General features: G+C 38.2%; 3 protein-coding genes across 3 annotated transcripts in view; 2 read left to right on the plus strand and 1 right to left on the minus strand.

Annotated features, from left to right (window-relative positions):
• Positions 1-26,667, plus strand: part of LOC134223840 (uncharacterized) — a 532,543-nt gene that overhangs the window by 24,560 nt on the left and 481,316 nt on the right. The window lies entirely within an intron of this gene.
• On the plus strand, positions 10,026-11,685 carry LOC134219805 (uncharacterized). The gene is made up of 2 exons (XM_062698670.1): positions 10,026-10,166; positions 10,528-11,685. The coding sequence occupies exon 2, from the start codon at positions 10,612-10,614 to the stop codon at positions 11,644-11,646; it is 1,035 nt and encodes a 344-aa protein (XP_062554654.1). The 5' UTR covers positions 10,026-10,166; positions 10,528-10,611; the 3' UTR covers positions 11,647-11,685.
• On the minus strand, positions 24,396-25,619 carry LOC134221932 (uncharacterized). Its single transcript, XM_062701096.1, has 4 exons — positions 25,403-25,619; positions 25,180-25,335; positions 24,917-25,060; positions 24,396-24,679 (listed from the first exon to the last, which is right to left on the minus strand). The coding sequence occupies exons 1-4, from the start codon at positions 25,617-25,619 to the stop codon at positions 24,396-24,398; spliced, it is 801 nt and encodes a 266-aa protein (XP_062557080.1).

The following is a 26,667-nucleotide window of genomic DNA, read 5'->3' on the forward strand; positions in this document are numbered from 1 at the left end:
CCTGGCCACGCCCATCTTCACCGTAACTTGGGAGGGGAAGGAAGTGTTAAATATTCTACTCGCGGACAAAACCACGAAGGAAAAGAAAATTACGCAAACCTCAATATTAAGAAAAATGGGGAATTTTGAAATTTTATTTTAATCTACTCTTAGACATTCATTAGGGATTACATTATTGATCAATATAAAAAAAAATCCGATTGAAAATAACTCACAATTGTCAAAGTACCGGGCCGGTTTTAGGCATTAAAAGGCTAAAAAAGAAGTTTAAAAAAAATCTAGACAAATGCAAAAAGAGCAATATGATGGGATTATTGATTTCCCGTGCCAAATCTCTTCTTTAGTAATAATTTAATTTAATTTAATTTATTAACAATTACCATATAGCAACATAAATATTCACATATTGATTTTCAAAGCTAATGCTACTACACAGAAAAAATAAAGAACCTAAAAAAAAGTTTAAAGAACTCTACTTTGAGTATGAAGTTCAAATTTTCAACTCACTAGTAGGTAGCTTTCTCAGTCGCTCTCATGAATGATATTATAAACAAAGCGAGCTGCATTGACCCAACGTATGCTGTTCCGTGGAAGAAGCCAAATTTGAGTTGTTTTCACCATAGTCTCGAGTGAGTGAAAATAACATAAATTTGAGTTGGTGAAACTTCATAGTGGGTGAAAATTCAACACGGGAGTAAAGGCAAAGTACTCACTGGATTTTTTCGCATTTTACTTATTTTTGGCTTCTTCCACGCAAGGGCGGATTTGAGTGAAAGGAACCGTAAAGTGAGTTGTTTCGCGGTTCCGTGTATGCAACGTCAATACCAATAACTACATACTGAATAAGATATTTAGATTCCGCTTAAATAAAGAAAAACTTCTTTCGCACCTATGATTTCGAGGTTAATCGTTCCAAATTCTTATAGCTCTTAGGCGGAACGAGTCTCTTAAACTATTTGTAAAACATCTAGGAACGATAAGTAACGAACCTCGCGAAGAGCGAGTACAGTAATATCCCGATTTTATCACCCCCTGGTGAATTTTGGGGTGATAAAACAGAGTATGTGACAACATTGGAAAAAAATATTTTCATTTTTTTTAATTCATTCCACAAGTATGATTAATTTTATGCCTTGGAAAGGCCAAATGCGTAAACGGTACCCGTTATTTCTTGTTGAAATTGCTTACAGAATATTTCCCAGGTACTCAGAAGTCTTTCGTAATAAACTACAGACGGTGAAAGTTATTTCATGAAAATCAATGCTGTTGGTATTGATTTGGAATTATTTACGAAAATAAAAAGAATGAAATTTTTGGGGTGACAAAATCGGGACGTGATAAAATCGGGTCGAAAGTATGATAAAATTGGGGGTAGACAAAATCGGGGAGTGACAAAATCGGGTCAACACTGTATATCTAAACAAAATCTCGAAGATAAAATGGAGGGTTGTTAATAATTTTGAATGTTTGGATACAGGTTCTGAACTTTAAATGATTTGTAAAATCACTTCCAAGAAAAGCCTTTTTATAATTAGATAAATGATCAAACTTTTTAAAATTAGAAGCATATCATGTAACAGCGTTGAATACTTGGTTTAGTTTTTTCTTAGTTCTTTTCTTTTGTTTTTCTTAGTTACAAGGCCAAACAAAATATCACCATAATCAAACAGTGGAACTAAAAGAGACCTGACCAGTTGAGTCCGGATATGTTGCGGAGTACAACGTCTCAATAATACAAGCGAGTGTAAGGCATTATAAATTTTACCGCACACGGCAATAACCTGAGATTTATTATTATGCTAAGATAGACTTCTGGTGAAAATTTCAGCTCAATTGGTTGAAATTTAGGTGTGCTTCAAATCTGGGACGGGACTTCCCGATAGGAAAATCTTTATAAAAATAAGTTTACAAATCCATAAATTGCAAAAACTTTTATTCTGCTCAGCAGATTCTATCCGGGATTTAGGTGAAACACTCAAGGAAATAGAAGACCTGCAAAGACGGCTTCTTTTTCCTTGTTTTGACACTTGGTCTTCTTTTCACCACAGTTGATCATCGATTCTCAACTGTTTCCTTGAGTGTTTCACCTAAATCCCGGGTAGAATCTTTTGAGCACAATAAAAGTGTTTGTGATTTACGGATTTGTAAACTTATTTTTATAAAGATTTTCCTATCGGAAATGAAACACGTATTCATAACTGTTCAATATTAAGCTGTCCGGTTTTTCTAGAATACTTTTCAAAGTGAAAAAGTACTCGTAAAACAAAATCATTCGGAATACTTTTTGAGGGATACCAATACTTTTACACAAAAAGGTGCTGGTTACATCTGACAATTCGTGACAACGCTTGCTGGTTGCAGATGAAGTTACATTTTTTCCTCTTTGCAAGTCCCGTCCCAGATTTGAAGCACACCTAAATTTCAACCAATTGAGCTGAAATTTTCACCAGAAGTCTATCTTAGCATAATAATTGTGAATACCAGTTCACCGGTCGATTTTAAGAAACTTTTTGAAATTTGAACAGATTTTATATTACAATTATTTAATGTGACCAGCAAGCGTCCTGCGAAACTATCTGGATTGCGCCAATGGCTTGAAAATAGATCCTCCAAAAATGCATTTCGCATAGATTTTGGCCCAAAAAAATTGGAAAAATATTTGTAAGGCTGTATGAATTGTAATAAATTTGTAAAACGAAGTTGAAAAATGCAGCGTCTGGTCACATTAGAATTATTTAATATTGAATATGGATGGCGAATGAGAATAAATGTGAAATCTAACCAATTCACAGTCCTGTTTGATCGAAATTGATTTAAATGACGCTAAAAGTGTGAGGCTTTTCGGGAATCTTGTCCATTGATTTTGTGCCCATGTGCTCCCAAAAAACAGGACTCATGCAATTTCGTCGCGAAAGATAAAAAATCCTGGGCAATTTATAGTATAGTTTACAGCTCGAACTCTCGGAGATTTCCGCTTGATTGTGTTTTAAATCGGGCCGAATTTCTAATTTTTCATAACGGAATGCCATAAATCTCGAAAGCGAAATTTAAGACAAGCCCCTGATGTACAAACTACCCTTAAAGTACTTGCGGACCTTAAATATAGCTTTTAATCTGACCAAATTTTCCCTCACTTTGAAACTGCCTTAAACTCGATTTTGTTCAGTTGATTTATACATTATTTTTTTCCTTTTCGTTTTTTACAGTGGATGATTCCGAAATATTCAAAATTATTCAGAAAAACTTTGAATAATATTTAATTGTTCGAAAAGTATCAAACGATTGAAAAATATGTGATAAAGCAAATTTGAAAAAAAACTGAGTTGCCTAATTCGGAAGATTCAAAAAGGATAATTGAAAATGAGCTTAATCTGAAAATTACAATGTCTGTCCCTGCGCTTTATTTTATTGATGTTGTGGCGTGGCCTGATTTTCAGAAAAAAATTGCCTACCAAGTTACTATCACTGATGAAATTGGCCAAATTTCAATGCCTCCGGAATAAACAGAAAAAAAAATTGAAATGAAACTGCATGAAAAAAATTGCCCCACATGTTGTCATCAACTATGAAAAATCTTAAGAAAAGTCGATCAATGGAAAATACAAAACGGCATAGATAGTATTCTTCTAAAAACAAAACTAATAACATAACATCTAACACTTGGAAATGCTAATATCATCTTCCAAACTTGGACGTACATGTTCATGATAGAATTAGAGGCGAAAGTATAGAATTGATAGTTCCGTTAGAATACGGCAGGCATGAAGAATGTTTTTATAGAAGTCGATTTGAAAGCGAGTGGAGGGCAATATTTGTGATGATACATATCACACGACCTTCCTTCTGCCAAGCTCCCGTATGAAGGGGGAGGGAAGAATATCAGTGTGGAAGCTGATATATCTTCACTGGCAAAAGGAAGATGGTTTGACTTGCTCATATGCCATCGCGTGCGGAAGGGATTTGCTATCGACGAGTACTGTCTCCAAATTTCTAATATGACATCAGCATTTAGTGTGATATGTGCCATCACAAATATTGCCCTCCGCTCGCTTTCAAATCAACTTCTATAAAAACATTCTTCATGCCTGCCGTATCCTAACGGAACTATCAATTCTATACTTTCGCCTCTAATTCTACGTCCAAGTTTGGAAGATGATATTAGCATTTCCATATCATTGTAAATCGTTTAACTTCACGTAGAAGTAACACACACGAAATCATTAATTTAATCTAACACTTTTTTTATGGGTTTTGTCCACTTTCTTTGTTGAGAGAATCTCTCTAATAAAGACACAAAAACCACTTTCACTGTAGGTATTTGATTTTAGATTCCGGCCTAAAATATTGATTTATTTAATTAAATTAAATTAAATTAAGAATTCTTTAGATTACGACGGGACAGCACAAAAAGGTCTAAAAATGGGACTGTCCCGTTAACCGTTGTGTGGCCGGCAAAATAAAACACCCTTAACAGGCCGGCAGGGTACCCGGGTACCCACGAAACTAAAATGCTTATATCTCTGGAAATTTACAATTGATTTCGACAATTTTGGGCTTATTCGATTCAGAATTTTCTCTTCTATAAAGATGTTATCAGGATGAACCGATCCGGTCAATTCGATTTCTGGAAAATCCGGATTCCCAGGAACATGTCCTGCATAAATGATACTGATCGTGGATTTCGGTAGCTAATCAGCTATATGGGTATCAAACATCTTGAAATTTCATCAGTAGATTGATTTTTATCGATTTGAGTCCATCAGAAGTGCAGACTTTCGATTGGCCATTCCAGAACAGGTTCCTCGAGGGGTCATAGGTGGCCATGAACATTGTTCAATGGAACATCAACAATATGGGTATCAAACTTCCTGAAAATAACTCTTGCGTATGTCCTTCATGATTCTAGGCTCACCAGACAAGTTCCGGAGTGGCCATTCTGAAACAGGTTCCCCGGGAGCCGGGCTTGACCAAAAACATTTCTCGTTGGAACCCCAACAATATGGGTGTCAAACTTCTTGAAATTGTCTCAAGCGTTTATTTCTTATCTATTTGGGTTCATCAAACAAGTTCTCCCGGATTGCCAATTCCGGAATAGGTTCCCTGAGGAGTCAGGAATGTTCACCATTTTCAGAGCCGCATTTTGTTTTAAATCAATTTATCTAGTAATGTGAGTGCAAAATCAATGCAAGGACCACTCATTGACGCCGGGTGACCAGCAGGAGACCCACCATAAGATTCCGGACACTCGGAGATATGATCGATTCCAGAAATTCTTCTAGACAGATGTGACTTTTCAAAAACCGTTTGTTTTAACATTGTCACATCTAAACCAATACATGCACTACTCTTCGATGGCCTCTATCTGATACTACGAAAGTTTGTTTTAGAAATTTGCGCCTTTTTTTGAAAACAATCCGTTGTAAAGTAATGTCCAGGGCCATCAATTGATTCCAGGTGGACACTAAGTTATCCTTGGGAAGCTCCGAATCATCCGGAGCAGTGGTTAATTCTTGAAATTCGTCATTTGTTGTGAGAGCAAAATTAATGCAAGGGCTACATGGTAGTCCCCAAATGGTGCTCTAGAAGTGCAGGGACATCCAGAGCAGTGGTCAATTATTGCAGTTCGCTCTAGAAACTTTCGAAAATCGTTTGTAATAGCAGTAGGAGTAGGAGCAGAGTCTTTGCTCGCGCTTAGAATCATTTTATCGCTCTTCATCGATTTTATATTTACTTCAGGTAGAAGATGCAACCATCCTTCATTACAACCATGAACTCGTCGAAGATAAATCGATCAAAACAATTACGCCCTTATGATTCTAATTGATTCGAATATCGCGAGATTGCGAATGTTATTCATTGATCCCGAGTGGCCACCAAGAAGTCCTCCTGAAATACCGGAATTCCCGAAGCAATCGTAATTTTTTACATTTTGTTTTCAACAGTTGCGTAATCATGAACAATTTTATTGTATCAAAGTAAAAAGAGAAGGAGAAGAGAGCGGGCTTGGTAGTCATAAGGGTACTGCTTCTGCCTCATAAGCGGGAGATCGTGGGTTCAATCCAAGGTCCGTTCCATTCTCCTACTTTGTACCTTTCTTTATATTTATCTTTAGAAATCGCTAAAACTGGAAATAGACTTCCATACCATTTCCATTTCTATTCCTATTCCTCCAACTTGACTATTCTAGCAGTATTTGCTAGAATTGGAAATGAACTAAAGAGCTTGTTTCCTACATCCAATTAGAAATTCTATCAGTTGCTTTCTATCTATAACATTGGCAGTTCGTTAACCAAGACGGACCTCTGCCTCTCGAACCTTGACCTAAAAATTCCAATAAGTTACGTACGAACTCATGGCAAGTGCAGAGATATATTCGGCTTGCAGTGGGCGAGTGATTGCATCATCATTTCATCCCCCTACTCTACATTGACTTGCATTCTGAATCCACTGATAATCTGTGTGAAAAAAAAAACTGTAACTAGATGCGCTCCCTCAGCAGATGAAGAAACTGGCTAGACTTATCAGTTTCTTCGTTCCAGTTTCAAAATCTACCTGTCTGGCCGTGAAGGCCGATCAACGACGGATGAGATGGTTAGCCTGAAGATGATCCTTTATGAATTTCGGGAGTACAACTTGCAGACTCACCATCTGTCTATTGATTTCAAAGCAGCGTACGATTCAGTGAAAAGAAATTAGCTGTGGCAGATAATGTCTGAACATGGTTCTCCGGCGAAGCTGATTACGATGATACGTGCAACGCTTGATGACTCGAAATAAAGTATTCGGGTTGCAGACGACGTATCAACCGCGTTTGTGACCGTGGAGAGATTGAAGCAGAGTGATGCGCTTTCAAATTTATTGTAAACTAGCAGACCCGACGAACTTCGTTTCGCCTAAAATTAATTTATTCTCTGCTTAGATCTCGAGTAATGTAAAAATTCCTGTTTCATTTGTATGGGAGCTCCCTTTCCAAAGAAGGGAGGGGTCTCGAACCATCTTAAGAACCTTCCCCGGCCCCAAAAACCCGTTACATACTAATTTTATGTACATAGATATTGTACTCGAGGGGGTGATTAGGAGATCTGGTGTGCAGAAGAATGACACTATCATCACATGTTCGCATATGCTCCTGATCTTTGCGGACGACATTGACTACATTCGATCGCAGGGCAGTAGTGGAAGCTTTTGCCCTAATCAAGAGGGAGTCGGTGAAGATAGGCTAAATCATCGACTCTACCAAGACGGAGTACATGGTTGCGGGTAAAGATAAAGGTAGACCTATTGGTGTTAGTGCTGAGGTAGTGCTTGATGGGGAAGTTGTTGAAGAATTTGTTTATCTTTGAACACATGCCATGTGACAATAACGTTTCCTGGGAAGTGAAAAGACGTATTGCTGCTGCGAATAGGGGCTTCCTCGGATATTGGAAACGAAATTTGCTCTGATTCGTAAGGATGTAAAAAGAGGCGGACAGGGAAGCTTTTGACGTTTTCGAGCGAAAAGTGCTACGTACAATTCTCGATGGGAAACTAGAAAAAGATGTGTGGCGCAGACGCATGAATCACGAGCTGTATCAAGTGTATAAAGAAGAAAATATTGTGAATCGTATAAAATACGGCAAACTCCAGTGGGCCGGTCACTTAGTGCGAATGTTGGAAGAAAGAATAGCAAAAACAATATTATCCAGAGATCCGGATAGAGGCCAGTGACTTCGCTGAAGGCCACGAACACGCTAGCTGCTGCACGCGGTGGAATCGGACCTGGGAACCCTAAACGTTTATGAAAACTGGAGGAACATCACCCAAGATTAACAATTGTGGAGCTCTACAATACATCAGTCAAAGGTTGTTTAAAGCTTCTAGCTTCTATCCAAAGATGTTAACGATCATTCAGTAATTTGCGTTCGATCATTTAGTAGTTTGTCAATAACACATCCCAGAAGCTGAATTTCAAAATATGTTGTATGGTGGACTTCTAGTGCGAAAGTTTTTCTACAACTTTGCCTAATGGTTCGTTGTTAGAATTCAACTAATAACGGAGTTAGAGTGCTAGTTGCAGTAACTTAAACTAAACGATTGGAATTTTGTTATCGTTTAGTCTTCAGCAACTTCAAAATATAATCTTCTACATCTGGTCATTTCTCCTGATGTTCCAGCACTTTCTAAAAACCACTTAGTGGTCATCCGGGATAAATGAGTAGTCCTTGTATTGATTTTGCTCGCACATTGCTACAACACTGAAATTCTAAAAAGTCTCAGTTTTCTAGAATAAACTTTCAGAATCGGCAACTTCTCCGGATATTTTGGAGCTTTCGGTGATCCACTTAGTTGCCTTCTGGTGTCAAAGGGTGGTCCTTGCAATGATTTTGCTCTCAACACACGGATTACAAAAAAACTGCAGCTTTCTATTTTTTATTTATATTTATTTATATTGACAAGTATTTATGGCCACTTAAGACCCTACGGGGAACCTGTCCTGGAATGGAAACTATAAAGTCAGTACGTCTGGTGGCTCTAAAACAATCAGAAACAAACTGCTGAGGCAATTTCAAGAAGTTTGATGCCCATATTGTTGAGGTATCCATTGAAAAATATTTATTGACCATTGACTGGGAACCTGTTCCGAAATGGCCACTCATATTTTCACACATCTGTTGGAACCAAGATAATAAACAACAGTCTGCTGTGGAAGTTTCAAGAATTTTGGCATCCATATTGTTGGGGATCCAATGAGAAAGGTTTTTGGCCAAACAACCACCCCCCTCCTTCCCTACCCGAGAAACTTGTTCCAAAATGGCCTTTCCATAGTCAACTTATCAAGAAAACACGCTGGAAATAATTACAAGTAGTTTGATACCCATATTGTTGACGTTCCCTTGAGAAGTGTTTATGGCCATATGACCCTCGAGGAACCTGTTCCGGAATGGCTAATTGAAGATCTGCACGTCTAATGGACCCAAATCAATAAAAATCAACCTGCTGATGAAATATCAAGAATTTGATAACCATATTGCTGGTTACCTACCGAAATCCACGGTCAGTATAATCTATGCAGGACATGTCCCTAAAAATCCGGATTTCCCGGTAATCTGAGGGAGCGGACCGGTCCAATCTTTGAACAGCATGATAAAGGACAAAATTCTGAATCGAATGAGCCCAAAAGGGTTGAAAACGGTTAAAAATTGCCAAAGATATAAGCATTTTAGTTTCGTGGGTACCCGGGTACCCTGCCGGCCATTTAAAGGGTAAAAACATGTCGGAACCCCTCCTTCCACCCCTCCTTAATCGAAATTTCAGTTAACCCGTACAATCGATTTTGGCCGTCATTATTGTGGATATGACAGAGTTTCAACCTCCTACTATGAAAATTCATTTAGATATCGCGAATTGAATTCCAAAAAGGTACCCGGGTACCCAGCCGGCCACACAAGGGTTAAATACGGTACGTATGATCAGCCTAGATAAAGAGATATTGAGAAGCACTTTCTCTAGAGGGGTCCAATATCGAACATTCACCATACAGAAGCGTCACAAGCTCTTTCCTAAAACCAAACAACTGTTTTAGTTGATTCGTTTCCTGATCATGTCATTCCGACTTCTTTGATTTTTCATCATTACCTTAATATGTCAGTTAAATTGATTTATAGAGCAGATCTCTTCATCTTTGCTAAAGCCCTCAATTAAACCTGAGGAACTAAACTACGCGTGTGGTTATAAAATAGTGGTAAAGCAGAATAGATTTGAAAGCTAATCTATGGTGAATACATACAATTCATCCCATGGTGAGTATAAAATACACCTTGGGACTTTTAAGCCGCATTCTTAAGTAATCATACCATGCTGAAATATTAGTTGATAGCTTAGCGAAATTAAGTAAATGAAAAACAAAATTGGCAATTTATAGAAAAGTGTACATGTAGACATATTGGAAACATGTTAATATAGAGAAGTAAAGGTACATCTTCTGAGCTTATATTGAAAATTTGAATATCCGCTTTGCTTTGCCGAAATGGAAATAAAGCTTAATCACTGTTCCCTAAATGTATGCAACTTCTTAACATTTACGTAGTCATTAAGAAAACTTTGAGGTAGACGTACAGATACATCCAAACAAGTGTGACCTACAAACACGAGGATATGCGTAATTCTCCAAGAACGAGGATGTGTAGGTAGGTATAGGTCATTCATAATACTAGGAGTTGTCATTTTAAGTAGCAAAAACATGATAAGAAAATTATTTTGAGCTTTTTAGTGGAATGTTTTCACCTGTCATAAGACGAGTTTGAACAATCCCATTGAATTCCACCACTTAATTGTATCCTGACAGATACGTATTTCGACCTCAACAGTAAGGCCGTCTTCAGTGTCTTGTACTTGACTCGACTTTAAGTCGAGTCAAGTACAAGACACTGAAGACGGCCTTACTGTTGAGGTCGAAATACGTATCTGTCAGGATACAATTAAGTGGTGGAATTCAATGGGATTGTTCAAACTCGTCTTATGACAGGTGAGCAAAAACATTTTGAATAGATTCAAATATCACATCAAACGCACAAAATCACGCGACAAAAGTATCGCCACACGCTGCACGCATGGAGCCGTAGTGAGCACAGAATGGAGGTTCGGCTGTTTGAGGATCTGGAAGAAGGTGAAATCGAACCGAAGGAACATCGTCCAGGCGATATTGAAATTTGGAATGAGCAAATTTCATCAACGCAAGAGTGCGCGGAAAATTTAGAAGACCGATTTGATGGTGGTAGTGGTGATGGTGAGTGCGAAACGATTGAGCCAGCCATCGTGGTGGTAGATCTAACTGACAATGAAGATGAACCGCAGGACGAAACACCTGGCACAGGTGTTGAGCAGTTTAATTCACTTTTGTCCTGGCTTCAGGAATATTTCGAACTTACTCTGCAAAATAAGTTAGCCAAATTGGTTGACTTTGCGTTATGTGAGCAGTGTAAACAACCAATTAATGATATTTTTGATATGGTTTTCGTGGAGCAGTTTCATTTGGTTTGTTTCTATAAATTTAATCTCGGACAAGAACTACCCCAGGAGACGATTGCCAATATAGAGCTGCTAAAGATACAATTATTTCAAGCTTTCAAAAGCGTTAATGCATCACAAGATCTCATACGAACCCACCCTCAGTTTCGCCAATTTTTAGAGTCTCTAAAGTCAGAAATCAGTAATCGAGTATGTCTAGAATGCGGCCAAACGTCGGAAAACGTTCAAGACCATTTGCACAAGACACAACAGCGGACCATTGCCAAGGCCAGCACTAGCACAAAAGTTCGATACCAGTGTCGATTTTGTACCGAGTACTTTGAGTATGAATTTCTTCAGCTGAGACACGAAATGCAGCATCCCAACCTAGTGAAGGAGAAATATTCCGGCATGGTACTGCGGAACGAACAACTCCTCTGTCCATACTGTAGGGTGAGATTCGACAAAAATCATCGTATGCAACAGCACCTGCTGGCTCATGAGAAAGCGGTGAAATTCGACCCAACTAAAAGACTTAAAACTTATCCGGCTGTGACGTTGCGCACCAGGAGGAAGGTGACTATAAAAACCGAAACGGATGAATCCAAGCGGCCATACTCTCTGCGATGTTATTCGAATGTGAAGTTTAGACGTAAGTAATGAGTAAACTAAGTATTTTAATATGACAATGTGAAAGTACAAATAATATTAAAAGTATTCTTTAAAATGCACGTAGGATTGAAAGAAATGTCCTATTATGTTCTATATGTCCATTTGTGCTTTATGAGAATTACCGATTATCCTTCTTGGGGGTAACTTGCCAATCGTAACAGATCGTTACTTGCTAAATCATCGCCCATCTCTTTATATCTCTTTGTATTCATTATAGAAAGGGTTTTAGGGTTTTATTTTATATGTATGTTGAAAGTTTCAATGACTAACATTGATTTTTGTGTAGCAATTTTATCGTAGACATTATTACAACGAATTACACTTTCACTTTTACCTTCAATCCCCCTAATACTATGTTCGCACTAGGGCCTTGTAATGCGAACATAGTAGGGGAAGGTGGGTAGACTTGATCCCCGGGAGGACTTAATTATGCTCTGTTTTATCGAGAACTAAAGTAGTTTTGTTCTTGACCTTTATGTGGTGAGTTATTTTTTGGATTGACAACCTTATTTATTCTGCAGGGCGGTTTGTATGTTTTAACCTTCCCAAAGATTTTTTTATTGGCCAAGCAAAATTTGAACAACTTTTCATAACAATGACCAAATGCTTTCGTTTTTTCACAGCACAAAGCCATAAATATGCTTAATGATCTGTACTGATGAAAATGTTAACATTCTATCAAAGTTTAAGGATATTTGGATTTAAAGTTATTGCCTCAATATGGGGACATTTTGATCCCCCATTAGTCACCCATACAAAAATTTGGCGAAAAAATTCAAAAAAATATAAATCAATTCTCAGGCTTCTAATTTTTTGTAGATTTGACAGATTTGATGAAGGGTTGTCAGGAAAAAATATTTAATGCATAGATATCATGGAAAGGGGATCGAGTGTCCCCAAATTTTAAAATTGCATTCGCTGTCGAATTCAATAACAAAAATCGTTCACTTATACGCACAGCAATTCGAAAATTCCGCGTATTTTGAAGTAAAAATATTTAAAAAAATCTGAGGGTTCCTTTCTAATTTTATCAAAGCAAGTTCTTGGAGAGGGTTCAATTTCCCCCGAATATTTTTAAAGTCAATTTTTGACAGCACCCCCGAAAATCGATTGTGTATCAAGCATAGTATAGCATAGTTACGGTATACTTCGTAGATTGGACACTGGTGATACTCATGTTTTTCTTTTGAAATCCTTATTCAGATTGCTATCAGAAATCAAAGTGGGTGTGCTCCTTGATTTCAATCTAGGATAAAAATCACAAAAGCATGAGGATTACTACTCCTGGCCACGCCCATCTTCACCGTAACTTGGGAGGGGAAAGAAGTGTTGATGTAATACTTACTTAACGAGAGGCCCCCCGACTCAGCGACACCCTCATAAGTACCACGGAGTTGGATATTGGGGAAGGTATTCGTTGGGTCAGGATTTGCCTGTACCTGACAATGTGACCGTGGTAGATCTTACACCGTAACACACCACGCAAAGGTGTCTACCCAGCGTTACGGATCCAAAAAATCGATTGTGTATCAATAACAATAATAATTTAAAGACTGTCATGTAACAGCACAGTTAAATACTATATTTCTTAGAGAGTCTGTGTGAAAATCGCGTATGTTTATTTTTTTTTTGACTGTGATACATCGCAAATCAGAAAAGAGGAACAAGTCTCTCCAGTCTCCCCTATGTATAACGATCGCTTAACTTTTGACTTTTGACTTTTCATAACTTTTGAGTTAACCCAATGATTATAGTAGAGTAGAGTGGGGCAAGAGTACGCACTTAGTTTTCAATCGATCATGTGGCCCTTATGAAGCAAGCTTCTGCATATCAAATCTGTGTCGATGATTCATATACTCTTCCTTTATGTTACCCAGTGGAAAAAATATTGAAATTATTGAGATTCGTTTTAGTAGAACCCTTATTGCAAGACAAGTGAAAAACGCACTCTTACCCCACCGGTGGGGTAAAAGTGCGCATCGGGTGGGGTAAGAGTACGCATTTATCCAATCATGTGCTTTAAGTATATATTAACACAAATAAGAGTTAATAACATTTAATTGATGTTTAATGAACATATATTAGGGAATGTTTAAAGATTACGTAATTCTTAAAGGGGGAGGGGGTCCTAAAAATGTGCACTTTAATACGAAAAACCATTGCTTTTTATATATACAAAAAACTACAGAGGTAAAAATATATATCAGGTTTCGTGTGGCGTATACAAAGGCATTTTCCTTAAAGAAAGTTTACCAATCACGTAACGTAAAATTTGGCTATTTCATCACCCCTCCCCCCTATCTTACACTATTTGTATGAATCCTATAAAAATTATATGGATCGTCACACATCTTGCAACCCCTCCCAGCTAAACGTTGCGTAATTTATGAATGTTTCTTTTGATTAAATGAAATTATCATTTAGATGAAATTGTGTTTTCGTACTATGTTTAGGTGTACAACAAGTCCCAATACAATTTCATTATTTCGCTTCAGTGTTTTGTTCGCTAAGTCCTTTCTAACACCGAATTACTTCAACCTAACCCAAAAAACTTGTGATAATTTCGAATTCTGTCCCTTCTTTCTTAGTTGTGGATCTTTACGCTTTGGAAGAAGTCTTATTTCGACCGAAGATACGGATTTGACATCATAATTTAAAAATTCATATGCGTACTCTTGCCCCACCGGTTCCTGCGTACTTTTACCCCACAGTCCCAAAAATTATTCAAGTAATGGTTTTGACTTCTTGGAAAACCAACCGGATTGGTGTTCTGTACCATAAAGTACTCTATACAATAGGTTATCGAAATGGTATAATGTTCACCTGATTGAACGTATATATGGTAATGAAATACTAGTTGCGGAAATCCAATTATTTTTAGCAAAATGACCAAAAAGTTATCTAACTCCATATCTCCCTTGTTGTTTATTCAAATCGTTTACAATTACACATGATAGTAGTTGGCCAGAATACCTGTCAAACTGATGCAGTGCTGCTAGTTTATCTTTTTTTATTACTTCAAAAAATCGAAAACGTACTCTTACCCCACGCGCACTCTTGCCCCACTCTACTCTATTCATTTCTAATGTATACTTGTAAATCATATTGTCTTTGAGACTCACAAGTCGTTGGTTGAGGGCATCAATCAGTGGTCTTGCGAATCTATTATCTTGCATAATTCGCAGATCTCGGATTGCGAAAGCCCATTGCAGGTAAAACTCCGGAAAAGCCTGACTTTTCTGCTGCAATCGTTTTGTCATAATATGCAGAGACTGGAATGCAGCTGTAAATTCATGGCAAAACTGCCAATCTTTTTCGTTCAGTGCTATAATAAATTAGTTAATATTGAAAAGTTGTTGGTGTCATCATATTACAGACCAGAAAATACCTAATTCAGGAAATTGTTCACCGATCGTTCTAAAAATGGCTTGTTGGACTCCAGAGAGGTGGGTAAGACCCGATGCCCACGTAGCGTCTTTTAAACGCTGCGTGCACACGGCGTTAAAAGGACGCATGTGTGCATCGGGAAAAAGCGGTAACGCAGCATCGCCGCACCGATGCACACTAGGGATCCTATATTAAGAGATGTGCGAATACTTTTTCAGACGATTTAGCAACGCTGTTACTTTTGTAAACAAACGCTGCCAGCACTTGCCATGGCGTAAAATGTTGGAGCTCGAACATGACTTTGCGCATAATGGCATTTTCAGATTTCGTTATCTAACGTCCAACAGTGCATTATCACTAAAAGAAAAGGGCAATACAAATGAACAAAGTACCATGCATAAACTAGACTACTTCAACTTCACTTGTCATAAGACGAGTTAATACAATCCCATTGAATTCCACCACTTAATTCTAGATTGCTTTGAGAATAGGTCGTATGTGCAAAAGAGAGATTCTCTTTGTTCACGCTCTCTTTCGCTAATAGATCGGCAAGTTTAGCATTTTCTGCTACATTTTCACTTTAGCACGCTAGACAAAGTTATTGTCTTTAGATATCTGCCAAAAAATCCAACATAAATTTGTGTATAGCTTTGTAATAATCGAAAGAGAATGTAACCGAAGAGAGGCTCTCTTTTGCACATACGACCTATTCTCAAAGCACTCTAGAATTGTATCTTGACAGATACGTATTTCGACCTCAAATGTAAGGCCGTCTTCAGTGTCTCGTACTTGACTCGACTTAGTACTCGACAAGTACGAGACACTGAAGACGGCATTACATTTGAGGTCGAAATATGTATCTATCAAGATACAATTAAGTGGTGGAATTCAATGGGATTGTATTAACTCGTCTTATGACAAGTGAAGACATTCCACTAAAAAGCTCAAAATAATTTTCTTATACTTCAACTTGCCAATGTAAAACAAATTGTTTATTCGACAAAACTTTTCGTAAAATCTTTTTCATTACAATCGCAATACCGCTCCATCCGTAAAAATAACAATGCTCATTTGGCTCAGATTCTGACAGCTCTCAATGCTCGATTGGCTCAAGATGGCCGCTTTCGCATATCTCTGAATGTAGGATCCCTAATGCACACCTGCGTTTTTTCAACGCCACGTGCACGCAGCGTTGAAAAAACGTTGCGTGGGCATCGGCCCTAAGAAGCTCCATTGAGATCAACAAAATATTTATATGTGATTTTTTCATCTGTTTTGCAATTTCGATTATTTTCTTTATATTGCTATCCGTGTTTGAAACAACGTCATTTATGACCAATTGAAGTGTATGGACCGAGCACCGTATTATGTTAAACTGCTCAGTCACTCAACTCATGCGATATATTTTCGAGAAGCTCCTCCTCTTTTTTTCAAATTCTTCTGATTGCTGCTTTCCATGATCAAAAATATCTTTCATCGCCGTTTTGGGCATATTGCCGTTGGAGCTGTTTTTCGGGGGCAATCATGCTCTTACCGTTATCCGACGTTATTGACAACACTTGATCCGAGGATAGATCGTATCGCTTCAGCACTTCGAGCACATTGTTTTAAAAAAAATAGTTTGCCTGGATTCATTTCAATCTTTATTTTGAAGAATTTATTATAAATTTACCCAAAAATACGAAACAGATTTGATAAACTAGGCTTTACCTAACGTACGGGTCACTATTTCATTTCCCATCGAGAACTGAGCGTCGATTCCTAGAATGTGGCGACCGCCCGAGCAGTAGAAATTGGCTCAATAATACTTAATTCTGTTATTGATACCATACTCTGTTATGAACTAGCCCTGCATAAGAGGTAAAATACCAAAGGAATATTACCAAAAACTAATATGCACAATACTTAAGCCATAACAAACTCAGTTATTAAATTGAATTTCAATACCAAATGCATAACCAATTATTATTCGTTTGGTCTTGAAATATTTAAGCATGGTATGTCTCAAGTATTCTGCATATAAGTTTTTGGTATTATTTTTTGGTATTTTACCTCTTATGCAAGGCTAAATCATACCAATTTCTGTTATCGAGGTCGTCGCTCCTGCTCGGGCGTGGAGCGAGGCAGAGTTGATTCGTAAGCAGAAAAAAATCTGGTGTTTATCAATCCAGATGATCCTGTGGCCAATAATATTTTTATATTTCTCCGATTCACACATACTCCCAGGGCTTCTGAAATTAGATCTAGCAACATCTTCAGACCTTCCCATTCGAAGCATCGCAAAAGTAGGTGGTGATCATTGGTCAACTTCAGGCAGCCTCCGGTGTACTGTTGAGCGTTGATCGCAACCGGCCGTTTCGCTATTATCTGCTTCTTCGCTACTGGTTCCAATTCTTTGGTAAGAGCATTCTTAAACGCAGCTTCTGGATACACGGTCCGCAAGTGCCGAATAAAATTTCCAACGTCGTATGTTTCCTGAGTAGTGGCAAGTCCCGTAAATGTCTATCCTGCATTTGAACCTATTTTCCTTTTTCTGGATAAAACCCCAATCTATTGCACCATAAGTGCGCTTGCCATTCCGATTATTTTTTTAACATCTGTCCATAGGGATGAAGGCAAATCTGCAAACATACACCTGAAATTATCACTCAGGGATTGACGGGGTTGATGGAGCGCCGGGCCCACTAAACCCAACCAAGCGAAGTTTGGTTTAACGTACGGTTTGCGAGAAAAATCCAACTTCGATAGTTCCCCATTCCGGTTTTCAACTTGACTAGCGATACACAAGTGAATGTCATGACCAATGCCAAGCCTGGTGCCCATTGAAGTTTCAAATCGCATCTTCCCAGAGGGGTGACAACGGATTTTTTTTCATATGGAGTTTGGCAAGTATGACAGTACCCTCTTTTTTGGCGCATAAATTTATACTCCAATGTCAAAATGCTCATATACTATCATGAATTGACGTGGTATTGCATTGTTTACCGTTTTTACTAGAGAGAGTGGTGTCAAAAGCACATATCAAATAAAATATCGTAACGAACAAAAATGCACCAAACCCGTAAAATGTGGTGTTTTTACGTTAATATTTACACGAAATTTGCTGATAAATAATTATGCTGTGAGAAGAAACTCTGCGCTGAACAGAAACAGTTGTTTCTGGCATTATCAATATCTTTGTGCGTTTCATTACATTCTCACTCACTGCAGTGTTTATTTTTCATATACTATGGTGTAGTATTAGTGCCGTCGGCATTCGCTAAATTGGTGGCAACAAACATTTGACAGCTTGACCCCCGCCTGCATCTTCCATAATAAACTTCAGGGCAGCAGGGTCTATGTCCAAGGGCTTGACGATCCCTCCCCAGGCCATCTGCGAGATGTGGGGCTTGCCTAGGAGGTGGTGGGGTTTGACAGTGGGCCCTGTTAAACTCCTATAAAAAGCTGCATGTATCCACAAGTAGGCCCCACCAAAGCGACCGTGTGCCGCTCAAAGGGCACAAGCCCAACTCCTGGTGTTAGGTTGGACGCTAAACAGACCTGACACGACGGCCCTCCGACGAGACAGGAGGTTTGCGGAGGACCAATAAGCCGCCCGGAAAACCAATAATTACGAGCAATAAAAGGGATAATACGACTCGATATAATTGGCAAAGACCTAGGCGACGAATAAAGGATCACGATTGGAAGCTTGGAACATGGAACTGCAAGTCGCTACCTTCTACCAAAGCTGTTGCACCACCAACGAGCTGGGAACCGGCTTCATAGTGCTGGGTAAGATGCGCCAACGTGTGATTGGGTGGCAGCCAATCAACGCAAGGATGTGCAAGCTGAGGATAAAATGCCGTTTCTTCAACTATAGCATCATCAACGAGCACTGTCCACACGAAGGGAGACCCGACGACAAAAAAGAAGCGTTCTACGCACAGCTGGAGCAGACATACTGTGACGACCCCAACTACTTAAATTCCTTTAGGGAGATTCGTCACAATCTTTTAGGCGGTGTACAACACGCGTCGTAGTCGAACGCCGCGGCTTAACATTGGGCGGCTACATGACGGTAAACTAGCCCAAGACTGGCACTCCCAACGGAAGAGCAGCTAGGCGCAGCGTCTCTTGAAGATGGCTGGAGAGATATTCGATCCGCAATTCGAAGCACCGCAACCGCTGCACTAGGCACGGTGCCCCCGGATCAGAGAAACGGTGCCCCGGATCATTGAGGTGGTTTAATCGATAGTACCGAAACTGGTAATACTGGTATTATCGGCCAATTTTGAGTATTGCGCATAAATCCCAAAATTTTATTCCCACCTTTGGGTTTCCGCGCCGAGCACTCAGCGCAAGACTCGGCGACAAGGGGAAAGTTATAAAGTTGGTAACCCTGATTTTTGACAATTAATGTCGATTGTTTGTGTGAGTGCACCGATGTCAAAAAAATAGAGCTTTTAGCTGATTTTTTCATTGTCAAATGCAAGTTTTGACAGTATTATTCATGTATGAGTGAAAAACATGTATAAAAGGCCTATCAGGGAAGCAGTCGCTGAAGACAAATGTCATTATCTTCAACGATGAAACGAAAAGTTTCAATGCAAAAAGCAATACCGAAAATACCGGTTTTTGAAACGGAAAAATACCGGTATTTTCGGTATTTCAAATTATGCTCTCAGTATAAAAAATCACGAATGGTTATCACCTACTATCAGCCTAATATTCACCGTGAGCTGAGCTTGAGCTTGAGCTTGATTGACTGCTCGTAGTTGCTACTCCATTATGACCAGATCAGCTGTTCTTGCACAGGGAACCAACAGATGTTTTTGCTTGGGACTAGCTCACATCTTCAATGTACAAGTACTGGTGATCTCATTTATTAGGTCATACTGGCGCGCCTGCCACGTCAGAATGCAAGTCAATGTAGAGAAGGGGAAGGAAATGATGATGCAATCACTCGCCCACTGCAAGCCGAATATACCTCTGCACTTGCCACGATTTCATGCGGAATTTGTTGGAATTTTTGGGTTAGGTTCAAGAGGACCGTCTTGGTTAACGAGCTGCCAATGTGATAGATAGGAGAAAGCAACTGATGGAATTTCTAATTGGATGTTTGGAAACGCGCTTTATTATAGTTCATTTCCAATTCTAGCAGATTATTGTTAGAATATTCAAGTTGAAGGTATAGGAATTGACATGGAAACGGTATGGAAGTCCATTCCAGTTCTAGCGATTGCTAGAACATGAGAAATATAGAGAAATATACAAAGTTTGAAAATTGAAAGTGAAATAAGCCAAGTTCAAAATTACTTTTCAATTTAAAAGTTATTTTCTTCTGTTCCTACGACGAATTAAAAGTTCTCTCATTCAACCTAAAATTATTTATCTGTCAAAACGGTCAAAACCATTTTTCGTGCATGACAGCAAAAACGAAAACAAAACAGTATAGCGACGAAACCAGCTCAACCACAGGCACTGTTTTCGACATATTTATTAATCGCAACTTTTTTGTGTGGTTGTGCCATTTTAGTTACTGTCTTGTACAGTACTGACCAGAATTCAGTGCCAAAGGAAAATCCTGTACTATTGTTTATCACGAAACTAGGAGGTAAGTATTTTTTTTAAATATTCAATCAAAAGAATGTACTACCAGTGTGCTATAATTCTGATCTTTAAAAAACGGCAGCCAATCCGGTACTTTAATAGCGTGCATGAAGTTGTGCGCTGAATTCCCTGTTAATTTCAAATTAAGATGACGATCCTCATGCGCAACTTTTGTCTTTGCTTTTCCTTACAGATTTACAAGAAGAAAAAATATGCCACGCTTAATAAAGCATCTCGAAGACCGATTGCAGCCACTTAATCTTGATTACATGCTAAGTGGATTGAACGACGATGAACACGACATTCCCAGGGCATCCTAAATATTACATTAGAGTGGCCCAAGCTTATATGGAAAAAGAGAAAAGTCTGGAATTTCAAACCTTACACCCTTAAATGACAGTTTGGGGGTCCCAGAAGCTCCCCTGAAAATTTCAGCTCATTCGGTCCAGTGGTTGGCGTGCGCAAATGGTTCAAAGTTTGTATGGGAAAAGTGATCCAAATGTATGGAGAAACGCAACCGTTTCAGTTTTTTGCTTCTAGGTGGCGCTGTAGTCGACGGATTCCTATTGTGGACAAAATGTAGAACCTTTTTTTATATAAGGAAGCGACTGGTGAAGACCGGATGTAAATCCCTTAGAAATTGGCCAAGTTATAAGCATCCAAAGTCGAGGGTGTCGAGCGTGTCCCCCAGGGGTGTTTAAAATGAGAGCAACGTACCACCGACCATTGCAGCGGCGATGCAGGCGTATTCGGTGTCGCGAGCAGTGTCGTAGCGTAATTAAATGCATGATTATCACGCAATCTCGCGAATTTTTATCCGATTGGTAAATACTTTCCGTGCTCTGTACAGTAGTGTAGCTAGAGAGGGAGGGGGTGACTTACCACTGAAGCCAATGAGTTTTTAAGGGGAGACAAAATTCATGAAATATTTGTAATGAATTATTTTCGGACATCGTGATGCCCGTTGCATTAATTTTAGAACAATATGATATAATCGTTACAGACAGAGGGACAGAAGGACAGAAAGACAGAGAGACCTGGGATATTATATAAGTTATATATTTTTCAAACACCAGTTTTAATGTTTATAGCATAATTTATTAACTGTATAAAACTACAAAGTTATCAACAAACAACACTTATACCTATATTAATTATTTATTTCAACTGCTAGGCCTTCCTTTATAACAGAGCGAGTGCTACCAGGAAATTTTTGTCTATGCTGTTGAACAACTTTGAGAAGATATAAAAGCTGTTCTTCATTTTTTGTCAGTTTTCCACAAAAATCTTGAACTAGTTTAACTCCTCTTTCAGCACAGTCATTCACTACCAAAAATGAATTTATTTTATTTCTACTTTCGACAAATTCTTCCAATTCATCCCATATACTAGGATCTTCTTTGAGAAAATTTGCAGATATTCAGAAATTTCAAAAAAAAAAATCATCGTGTTATGAGAAACAAAATCCGAAAGCGTACAAGAAGTCAACTTATCGATCGTAGATACTTTCAATTTTATTTTTCTTACTTCATCACCCTTAGAGTAGAGTGGGGCAAGAGTGCGCGTGGGGTAAGAGTACGTTTTCGATTTTTTGAAGTTATAAAAAAAGATAAACTAGCAGCACTGCATCAGTTTGACAGGTATTCTGGCCAACTATTATCATGTGTAATTGTAAACGATTTGAATAAACAACAAGGGAGATATGGAGTTTGATAACTTTTTAGTCATTTAGCTAAAAATAATTGGATTTCCGCAACTAGTATTTCATTACCATATATACGTTCAATCAGGTGAACATTATACCATTTCGATAACCTATTATATAGAGTACTTTATGGTACAGAACACCAATCCGGTTGGTTTTCCAAGAAGTCAAAACCATTACTTGAATCATTTTTGGGACTGTGGGGTAAAAGTACGCAGGAACCGGTGGGGCAAGAGTACGCATATGAATCTTCAAGTGATGATGTCAAACCCGTATCTCCAGCCGAAATAAGACTTCTTGTAAAGCGTAAAGATCCACAACTAAGAAAAAAAGGACAAAATTTGAAATTACCAAAAGTTTTGAGGATAAGTTGAAGTAATTCGGTGTTAGAAAGGACTTAGCGAACAAAGCACTGAAGCGGAATAATGAAATTGTATTAAGACTTGTTGTACACCTAAACATAGTACGAAAACACAATTTCATCTAAATGATAATTTCATTTAATCAAAAGAAACATTCATAAGGGAGGGGTTGTGAGATGTGTGACGATCCATATAATTTTTAGAGGATTCATACAAATAGTGTAGATAGGGGGAAAGGTGATGAAATAGCAAAATTTTACGTTACGTGATTGGTGGACTTTCTTTAAGGAAAATGCCTTTGTATACGCCACGCGAAACGTGATATATATTTTCACCTCTGTTGTTTTTTGTATATAAAAAAAATGGTTTTTCGTATGAAAGTGCACATTTTTAGGACCCCCTCCCCCTTTAAGAGTTACGTAATCTTTAATCATTCCCTAATATATGCTCATTAAACATCAATTAAATGTTATTAACTCTTATTTGTGTTAATATTAAGTATATGATTGGATAAATGCGTACTCTTACCCACCCGATGCGCACTTTTACCCCACCGGTGGGGTAAGAGTGCGTTTTTAACTTGTCTTGCAATAAGGGTTCTACTAAAAAGAATCTCAATAATTTCAATATTTTTTCCACTGGGTAACATAAAGGAAGAGTATATGAATCATCGACACTGATTTGAAATGCAGAAGCTTGCTTCATAAGGGCCACATGATCGATTGAAAACTAAGTGCGTACTCTTGCCCCACTCTACTCTACAAGATTTTAAATTGTGTGCCATTTCTTTTCTCTCATCAGTAGATATTTCTGGGTCGAAAAAAGCCAGAGCGACTAGTTCTTCACTCAAGTACCATAGATGATTTGCAAATCTTGAAGCCACAGCCATATACACATTTATTGATTGATCAGGGAGAGCATCTCGTAAAGTTATCATTTTTTAGCCAGGTTTAGATCATTTCGTGCTGCTGATGAGGGTAAAGGAGCTTTAAACCAAGACCAAATGTAAACTCGTAAAATAAAAGCACACATTACTGGAATTTTTCGCCTTTCATCGTCGGTCATGTCAAATTGGCCTCTAAACAGCCATATTTTAAGACAATATATTGCTTTCGCCATCCATCTGGCATTGCTATGTGCTGCTGGTGGTGAAAATTTAATTCTTTTCACACCAAGAAATGCTAAAGATAAATTTAGCAACTCTTTATAGTCTTGTCGTTGCTTTTGAATATTGAGTTGGTTTTTCAAAAATTCAATCAAATGTTGAGTTTCATCACCAAGGATCTCAATAATGTTTTCGTCTACCATATTTTCATCAAAGGATTGATCCATAGTAGGGGCCCTCCTTAGCCGTGCGGTAAGACGCGCGGCTACAAAGCAAGACCATGCTGAGGGTGGCTGGGTTCGATTCCCGGTGCCGGTCTAGGCAATTTTCGGATTGGAAATTATCTCGACTTCCCTGGGCATAGAAGTATCATCGTTTTAGCCTCATGATATACGAATGCAAAATGGTAACTTGGCTTAGAAACCTCGCAGTTAATAACTGTGGAAGTGCTTAATGAACACTAAGCTGCGAGGCGGCTCTGTCCCAGTGTGGGGATGTAATGCCAATAAGAAGAAGAAGAAGGCCATGCCGATTTAAATTTTATAAAAATACTTGAAGAAGGGCCTTTTGAAGGAAATAGTTTTTCCTAAGCTGCTGTCATCAAAACTTCGGCAATATGATGCCTACACGCCAGCCATAAAAGATCTCTGCCAATCCGCTTCTCGATTAGGGTACAAGCGCCTATTTTGATTCCTGTTGTATCAAATCCCATTGCACAGATGCGATCGCTTAGTTCCCATGCATTCATCAATTTGCAAACTTCGTTTGCCTGTCTTTCACCAGTTCCAGAAGACAATTTTGGGACTCCAAGCAGCTGAACATTTGCTCCAGAAGATACCAAAACTGGCAATCTTTCTACTTTGTCAGTACCTGAAAAGAAAAAAAAATCAGATAGATTCTTTAAAAAAAAGTTAAAAATATGTTACAAATAGCTTCTTTGAAAAAAATACAAATATTACCAAATGTAATCTAAAATTGTAGTAAAGAAATTTTAAATAACAAAAACTCCTATCGATTACTTCAAATTATGCTTAGTTAGAAGATATCCAAAAATCATAACACAGAATAACACATTTCAATGCTATAAAAAATATTCAAATATATTACCTGTGAGATCGTGAAGCAGCTTTTCATCCCAATGTACAACAAGTGGTCCATTTAGATCAAAATTGCTTTGGATATTTTGAGCAATCTCTTGGCGATATTCTGCACGGGCCCTTGAGATTGTTTGTCTGCTAACGGTATAATCCTCTGAAAAATTGATAAAGTTGATAAAGATTTTGTTTTAGTTACAAGATACTATCAATATAATAAAATTAAACTCAAGGAGAAAGAACAACACAATAAAAGTACTGTTAAGGAGAACTTACCTAAGTTTAGTCCAGCACTTGTTAAAACTGCAGAAATAGCATACAATGCATTTCGGTCGCTTAGTCCAATACGGTCTAGGGTGGCAGCTAGTATAGGAGTCATTATTTTTGATTTACTTCGCTCGGAAAACGCTCTACTAGTGGAGGGTTTCTCATCTGGAAGCAAGACATAAAAATATTGACATATAGTAGAAGTTTCCATCTTATTTGATTATATTCTTACCTCCTCCATCAATAGTAAAAACGCTGGTAGCTGATTGAGATTCCAAGGAAGGCTCTGGTTCCGTTGTTGGTTCTTCTTCGATTTTGCCTTTTTTAGCTCTCGCAAAGGCAGATCCAGGCCTTCCAACTTCCCTTTGCAGAATAAGGAACTGTTTATCCTTATCGTTTTTAATCAAATTTAATGCATTTCGTCGAGCAATGTCAAACAATCGATCCATTATTAATGAAAGTAGACTCTTGCTCTTTCTGTTTATCTCCTGCGTGAGAAGATTTTTTGATAATTTCTCGCATTTTGTTAAATAATGTTAGGAGCTTAACAACAGCATTCAACACTACAATTAGAGGAATTCTATATTTCTCCCAAAGAATTTAAAGTTCAGTTACTACAGTTTTAGCAGCTGGTTTTATACTCAAGTGTTGATTTTCCATTATGAAGCGCATCCGACCAAGCACATCACCGTTTGAAGGCAACTTTACACCTTTAAAACTTTCAATTGGGACAACAAGTCCTTAGATTTTGAATCCATTTTATGTATTCCACTTGCACGATCAAATATCACTTCACAAAAGCAAGAAGCACATTTTTCTTGCAGGACTTGACATTCGACTTGAAGAAAATGATCGCAGCTTACACTATTTATACTATGCGTAGGTATAATAATTTATCTAGGTACTTATCTAGTTACATTTACTACGGTTCTTACTTCTACTCGCTTGTTGCGCTAAGCGTTAAGCGCAACAAGCGAGTAGAAGTAAGAACCGTAGTAAACGTAACTAGATAAGTACCTATGCATATGAAAGCTCCCAAAGAATCTAACGAAAAAGATATGAACCGCATTAAGCTGGATATCAATCAAATACAATCATCATTGGATACACTTGTTCAACGCTTCGAAGTCATCAGCCCATCTTCGCATACTGTTAATAAAAATGTGGATGCAAGTACTTGTTATGCTGTGCGAGATAGTTCATCGTTGCTAACGTCTTCAAGGATTGCACCAAATGTTCATGACGATCCAGGGTGTTGTAAATCGCTGTTTGTTTCGAACATAGCCAACGACGTGACAGAAGAAGTAAGCCTGATGATACATGAAACAATTGGAGTGGATGATGTTATTTCGCTCAAATGTTTAATCTCGCCATGGAAGGAAAAGTCGTCACTGGATTACGTGTCGTACAAAGTCATTGTAAAGACAAAGCATTCAACACCAATTGAATACAGCTGGCCGAAGGGAATTTACTGTCGTGAGTTCAAGAATCGTCTCA

The sequence above is a fragment of the Armigeres subalbatus genome, chromosome 3 (assembly GCF_024139115.2).
Source record: "Armigeres subalbatus isolate Guangzhou_Male chromosome 3, GZ_Asu_2, whole genome shotgun sequence".
Classification (NCBI taxonomy): Eukaryota; Metazoa; Arthropoda; class Insecta; order Diptera; family Culicidae; genus Armigeres; species Armigeres subalbatus.

What these genes read in the sequence shown, in the direction of transcription:
- LOC134219805 (XM_062698670.1), top strand. Translation starts at nt 10,612, where the DNA reads ATGGAGGTTCGGCTGTTTGAGGATCTGGAAGAAGGTGAAATCGAACCG.
- LOC134221932 (XM_062701096.1), bottom strand. Translation starts at nt 25,619, where the DNA reads ATGGATCGATTGTTTGACATTGCTCGACGAAATGCATTAAATTTGATT. An exon ending in TTTTACTATTGATGGAGGAG is followed by an intron (nt 25,336 to 25,402) that starts GTAAGAATATAA and finishes TCTTGCTTCCAG; the next exon opens with ATGAGAAACCCTCCACTAGT. An exon ending in GCTGCTTCACGATCTCACAG is followed by an intron (nt 24,680 to 24,916) that starts GTAATATATTTG and finishes TTTTCTTTTCAG; the next exon opens with GTACTGACAAAGTAGAAAGA.